Here is a 7,149-nt window from a genome sequence, read left to right on the forward strand (position 1 = left end):
TATGATCTTTCAACATTTGAACTGTGGAACAGCGTTGTTACTGGGTGACTCCCTCCCCTTGTCCAGAGGCGAACCGGAGATTAAAGAGGTGAGCTTTTTAAGCATAAACTGCTTGGAACGTTGACGGAGAGAAATAAGTCACTCTTTGCCAGACTGAGACCTTGAGCCCTATCAGGCGTTAGCAGAAGAACCGAGAGAGTGGCTCCCGGTTCACACAGGCGGCCAGTCCCCGACAGCGGAAGACGGGTCTCCGGAACCCGAGACTGCAACCGCCGAGACCCCAGCACCACCCCAGGCTTCCGCCCCAGAGGTCGGAACCCCGGAGGCACCAGCGCAGGGCCCCAGACGATCCACAAGGGTACGCCGATCCCCATCGTACCTTAAGGACTATGTCACATAGGGGAGGTTCCGGACTATGGGGGGAGGGGTGTTGTGTCCACTGACCACCACCGGAGGTCAGCGCACATGCCTGAGCTTCAGTCCAGGACAACAATGGGGACTAGGATCCTAGAACCTCCACTGGGGGACCAATGGGACTGTGGCGGGAAATTCAAACCCGCCAATGGGACCCAGGGGTGGTCCCCTGGTAGTGTATATAGTTGGCCTGCCGGCCGTTTGTCTTCGTCTTGTTGTGTGCCTAATAAAGCGTGCTATGCATTACGTCGTTGTCTGTCGTTTATCCATGCGGCAACCCACTACATAACACATCCTGTGAAGTAGGTGGGGCTGAGAGAGGTCTCTCAAGAACTGCCCTTAAGAGAACAGCTCTGAAAGAAGCTTTGACTGACGCAAGGTCACACCAGCCGCTGCATGTGGAGGAGTGGGAAATCAAACCCGGTTCTCCCAGATTAGAGTCCACACTCCTAACTACTACACCAAACTGGTGTCCGCAGTGAGACACTGTGAATTCTGTTGTTGCCTTCCTGATTCTTAAACAAGGCAACAATGATTTTTGGAAAGTTTGAACTTCAGAATATGTACCACACTGAAACAGTGCTACATTTTCCCAAAGCTGTTGGCTATGGATGGAAGTAACAGTCAAACAAGACATAGTAGTAAAGGCACACCTACCACTTAAAGCAGGAACTGCAGGTCTAGTTCCCACATTTAAAACGTCTAGTAGAATATTCTGTGTCATGATGACATTCTACATTTGAATATGAACAATGTGGTGTCATCAGCCATTGTTCGTAGCACTAGGCATTAAATGATCACCAGTGTCTAATCTGTGCTGGCTAATTCAAACATTCTAGTCACCCACTTGATGCTATAGTGAGCATGTATTATGCTTTACGTATGCTATCATATTTTCCATGCACATTTGACATATTTGGTTTTCACTGCTCTGGTATAATTCAGATATCAATCGACAGCAAAACATAATGCATCCAAATTGCATTTTTGACAACTGGACTCTGAATTCTCTCTTGCTATAGATCTAGTAAAACACATACCTCAAATATGCGTAGAACTTTAGCCAAAGCTCCAACTTCTTCCTTGAGAGAGAAGATCAAGGAGATTGCACTGTTCTTGAAAGTGTTTTCTTCAATGTACATAGATTCCTTCAAAAACAAAATATATATTAAGTGGAGTTAGCTGTGTCTTCCGTGCCTGGAAATTAACAATATAATGCATACCTTACAAGAGAATCGGGCCTTGACAGACTTGTACTAATACTCCAATGACATTTTCCTGTTCTTATCAGTCTACACATTAGCTCCAAATCTCAACACAGGGTTAGCACCAAATTTCTTTCCCCAGGAGAGGGCCAGTGGAAGGGAATAGGATTTTCTTGGGAGCAGCAACCATCCATTTTGCATGTTGCTCACAGGTCCACATCCCTGCCTAAGCAAAGACTGATGGAGTTTCACTCGCTCTCGGATGGTGTCAGCATGAAAGGGGGCAACCAGCATGGCTTACGTCCATTGTTACTTCCCAGACCTGAGGAACCACCAGTTGGGTCTGAGGTAAGCCCTCAGGGCATGGTAGAATCACTGTGATGAATCATGTTTATGTCCAATGTCATGTTTATGTCCGATGGCATCCAGCTACCAGCCTAACATCTCTATCAGAAGCAGATTCAATGCATCCATCAAGAGGACCACTTTTTTACTTGAGTAAATGATATGAGAAGCAATTGAAACAACACAAAGCATGTCTGACCAAGTATGAGCCACATCTCTCCCGCCCCCCTATATCTTCACAAATAGACTCTGCTGGGGGTGGGGTCTGTACTTAGTCCAATAAGGTGGCCTTCCCCAGGCTCAAGCCCCTGTAAACTTGGCTGCAGGACAGAATTGGGGTAAACCACCTCTGTCAAAGCTTTTGTACCTGGACTCAGGAGTGTGGTTTCTATTTTTCCTGGTGCAAGGAGTGTTTCTTGCTGGGGAGACCTGCTAGTGTAATAATTATATAGTTGCAATACTAGAGGGATTGCTCTGGGACACTGCAAACTTGAAGAGTCCAAGAGCAGCATCCAGAGAGGACTGCCAGACTTAACCAGTGAGATTTGCATCCTGTGAATTGTTACCATAATATAAGCATGGCAAGCCTTTAAAAACTGATTCAGTAAACCAGGCTTTCAGCCCTTACAATGCTTGCAGAATTCATGTGTGTTTCTTGCAACCTTATCTTCCACCCTGAAATCCAGGTAATAGCAATTCCAGTAAGTGTCAATCAGCACTAAATTAAGTCCTATTAACCATCTCATTTATTTTGGATTCTGATATATTTCCTCTAAATTTGGCTTGGAAAGGGCAGTCTGTCTCAATTTTCCATAAAATGATTGTTTTTCCATGAAAATTTTCTAAACAATGTCGTTATCAGTGTTTCCTCAGGTAAGAAGTACTTCAGAAACAGACTCTCACTATTCAGGATACATCAACCTCCAATTCTGACACATTTATTTCCTTGTTATATTCTCCCCCCTAGTTGAACCCAAACAGATGACAGCCATATAATCTAAGCTTGTTATTCTTTTATTCTGTTAAAAACATCTTCATTATTCTGTATGCTGATCTACTGCCCACCCTCTATACGTATGACTGTCATTTCTATTTCCATTTCACTGTATCTGAAGAAGAGTGCATGCACACAAAAGTTCATACCTTGAATAAACCTTTGTTGGTGTTAAAGGTGCCACTGGACTCAAAATTTGTTCTACTGCTTCAGAGCAACATGGCTGCCCACCTGGATCTATAGTAAATCTATATTATAGAATGCAGATCTCCTTTTTTGCCTTCTCTGAAACAAGCTTGATAGTATTTACATTGCATGGAGTTTGGGGGCAGGTGGAAAGGTAGCCATAAAGCCATAGATGGACTCAATTTCATCTAGCACATTTTAAATTCAACAATTTATTATAATTTCTTTTTTGCAGCAATGACTAGAAGCATTTCCCATGCTATGTAAACCTGACATCTTAACTTCATCACGATTTCAGTTAACCATGTGTCAAGCATGTTTCAGTACAGAGAGAAAAGAGCCTTTATGAAAGGGCCAGCAATGCTTCCTACATGGATCACTTCTGTTCTGGGACCCTTGTCACTCACAGTTGATCCACACCATATCTGTCTCACTTGCGGTGTAGACTCACCAGAAGAGAAAAACCCTGCCAGAACTCTTTCCCCCATGAATATTTATTTCACAAACTCTACATTCTTGTTAAGTCTAGGCTGTAGTCAATGGTTCTTGTGTGGCGGGGAGCAACAAGCTAATGAAAGCCATTCACTACAAATGACCTTACTAATGAAGAAACAGCCATGACATCAAAAGACTAGTGGGAGGTTGCACAATTTTACCAGGACAACCTTGAATCAATCAACAAAATAACGTTTTTAAGCACCATGTGACTGTTGTTTTCTACACCAGTTCATTTTGTCCCGAGAAAAGACAGAAGTCCTTTACTCAGATGCCAGTGTGGTTACAGCCTTGTAATTCGACACATCAGTTTGGTACACACCAACACCCTTAAGATGAAGGCCACCTCCAAAGCCCATGGGGTCATTCATGTTAACATTCCTCAGTGGGAGATAATTATTAGGAGGTGGTTTTCCAGTGGCTGTGGTTAAAGGTATTCATCAGAGGTTGTAGAAGGTCAGCCCTCCCAGCTAAGTGAGGGAGAAAATCTGCTTGAGGAAAGGAGCAACAGGTCTGAGTTTGGAAATCAACAGAGACAGAAGCTCTGAGCTGGCTGGAGCAAGAACACAGTTCCAGATGGGTTAGTCTGTAGCAGCAGAGCAAAACAGGAGTATGGTGGCAGTTTAAAAAGATGAACAAGATTTATGCCAGCATAATATTCTCTGAATAAGAGCTCACTTCACCAGATGCATTGAAGTGTACATCCATCGCACCTGATTTATCTACACAACAGAAAATGTGTGTGTGTGTGTTGGAGCTGTTACAAAGAGAGACCGGTTCGAAACAACACACAATCCAAAGAATAATCATTTTACTCAGCATGGGTGGAAGACATTTTCAACTGTTGTTAGATGTGCAAAACATAAAACTTAGTACATGAAGGAATGAGGTAAGCAGGTACAACTGGGAGTTACAAGGGTATAGCTCAAGCAATGGCAGATGCTTATCTGTAAGGGCTGGGATGAGTACAGGGTCTCTCTTCCTGGTGATCTGCTGAACTGTGGGGGTGTTTCTTGACCTTCACCTGTACTCTACTTATATATTTGCAAATAAGAGAAATGTTACAAAAATGCCAAAAGTCTTCAGTACTCTCTCTTTATCATAAAAAGCAACCAACCTAGACCCTGGAACTTTTCATTGTCCGGAGTGTGTGTGTGTGTGTGTGTGTGTGTGTGTGTGTTTTGTGTGTGTGTGTGTGTGTGTTAAGGGCACTTCTAACTTGTAGACTGACAGTGTTCCCTCTAAGCTGAGTTAGTGTGAGCTAGCTCACAGTTTTTTAGCCTCCAGCTCACACATTTTTGTCTTAGCTCAGGAAAGATGGCTCCAGAGCAAACTAATTTTATGCAGCAGCCAAACTACCTGCTCACAACTTTAATGCCAGTAACTCACAAAGTAGAATTTCTGCTCACAGGACTCCACAGCTTAGAGGGAACATTGCTGACAATGAATAAATTGAAATTGTTCAAGATTTTCTATTCCTTGGCTCCATCATCAACCAAGAGGGAGACAGCAACCAAGATATCAGAAGAAGATTGAGACTGGGAAGGGCAGCCACGAAGTAGCTAGAAAAGATTCTTAAGTGTAGGGATATGTTACTGGTGACCAAGATCAAATTAACTCATGCCACAGTATTCCCTATTGCTATGTATGAGTGTGAAAGCTGGATAATGAAGAAATCTTACAGGAAGCAAATTGATTCATTTGAAATGTCATGTCGGAGTAGAATTTTCCAGTTACTGCGTACTGCCAGAAAGACAAACAAATGGGTTCTAGACCAAATCAAGCCTGAACTCTGTCTAGAAGCTAAAATGACTAAACTGAGGCTGTCATACTTTGGTCACGTTATGACAAGAGTCACTGAGAAGACAATAATGCTAGGAAAAGTTGAAGACAACAGGAAAAGAGGAAGAGCCAGCATGAGATGGATGGACTCCATAAGGCAAGCTGCAGCCCCCAGTTTTCAAGAATTGAACAAAGCTGTTAACGTCAGGACATTTTGGAGAACTTGCTGAACTCACAAAGAAACGGAACACAATAATCAGCCAAATCCAGCACCCTGTTTCTTCCAGTTGCAAGATACGTCAGTATTAAAACAGGGCAAAGAGGCCACAGCCATTGGCAGCAACCACGCCCAGTAATGGGGGGGGGGGAATCTTAGGAAGTGTGCTTGCACACAAAAGCTTATACCTAGAATAAAACTTTGTTGGTCTTAAAGGTGCCGCTGGACTCAAACTTTGTTCTTCTGCTTCAGACCAACACTGTTACCCCCCTCCCGAATCTACCCCTCAGTAACTGACATTAAGAAATATACTTCTTCCCAAAATGGAGGTATCATTCAGCCACCATGGCTAATAGCTATTGATGGACTTTTCCTCCATGAATTTGCCAAATCTTTATTCAAGGCTGTCTAAGCTATTGACCATCACCATATCCTGTGGCAGTGAGTTCAGCAAGTTCCTTATGCATTGTGGGAAGAAGAATTTTTGCCTGTCCTGAACCTATTGCCTGTCAATAACCCCCAAGTTCTAGTATTTGGGAGGTGGGATTTCTCTATCCAGAGCTTCTACACCATGCTACTCATAATTTTATCATCTGTATCTCCCCTAAGTTATCTTTTTTCTAAAATGAAGTACTGTAAAGGCTTCACTAGTACTTCCTTCTGCTTTCTGTCCTGACCCATGGACATCAGTTTCCTTCACCTTATAATAAAGATTTCAAAGGTGTTCAACACCACAAGAATGACAGAGTAGACTACAGATGGTTCTCCCAGATTAGAGTCCACGCTCCTAACCACTATACCAAACTGGCTCTCTGGACAAGATTTCCCACTTATACACCTGTGTGTGAGACCTCCATATTGCATGTTAATTTATTTCATTTTCATCCCACTCTTCCTACAAGGACCTCATGATGCCATAAGGGATTCTCCCCTCGCACATGTTATCCTCACAACAATCTTGTGAGGTAGGTCGAGCAGAGAGAGTGACTGGCCCAGTATCACCCAGGAAGCTTCATAGCTGAGAGGGATCTCTGCTGTGAGATGATCCATCATGATCCACCAAGGGAGTTCAGCATGGTTGCTGTGGCTGATAACACCATGAACACATGAAGCTGCCTCATACTGAATGCTGATGTATTAGTTGTTATTGTATATTATAAGTGGCAGAAGGTCTCTAGAGTCTCCAAGTAGAGGTCTTCCATATCACCTCTTACTGGATCCTTTTAACTGGAGATGCCGTGGATTGAACCTGGGACCTTTTGCAGGCAAAGCAGATTTTTTGCCACTGAGCTACAGCCCTCCTCTACTAAAGTAAACACCTGAGTTACCTGTAGCAGGTCATGTATGTTGAGCTGTCCTGGCCAATTCAAGCTATTTACATAACAGTCCTATTTCATTGCATATTTAAAATGCAAACAATGGCCGTGAGCTTTACAACTCTAACTTCAGAAACTCACCAAAAAAAAAAGTTAAAAGAATGAATCAGGGTTGTGTTATGCCAACTTCTCCAG

The 7,149-nt window shown here is 43.2% G+C and overlaps 1 protein-coding gene across 1 annotated transcript in view; it reads right to left on the reverse strand.

The window, feature by feature from the left end:
* Positions 1 to 1,926, reverse strand: part of PAH (phenylalanine hydroxylase) — a 60,006-nt gene extending 58,080 nt beyond the window's left edge. The window contains exons 1-2 of the mRNA XM_015422628.1: positions 1,921 to 1,926; positions 1,455 to 1,562 (exon numbers count right to left, since the gene is read on the reverse strand). Of these exons, the coding sequence (XP_015278114.1) occupies positions 1,455 to 1,562; positions 1,921 to 1,926 (114 nt within the window). The remainder of the gene's footprint in view (positions 1 to 1,454; positions 1,563 to 1,920) is intronic.
* Between the last annotated feature and the right edge of the window lie 5,223 nt (positions 1,927 to 7,149).

This window comes from Gekko japonicus, unplaced genomic scaffold, assembly GCF_001447785.1.
Source record: "Gekko japonicus isolate JY-2015 unplaced genomic scaffold, Gekko_japonicus_V1.1 scaffold1969, whole genome shotgun sequence".
In the NCBI taxonomy this organism is placed as follows: Eukaryota; Metazoa; Chordata; class Lepidosauria; order Squamata; family Gekkonidae; genus Gekko; species Gekko japonicus.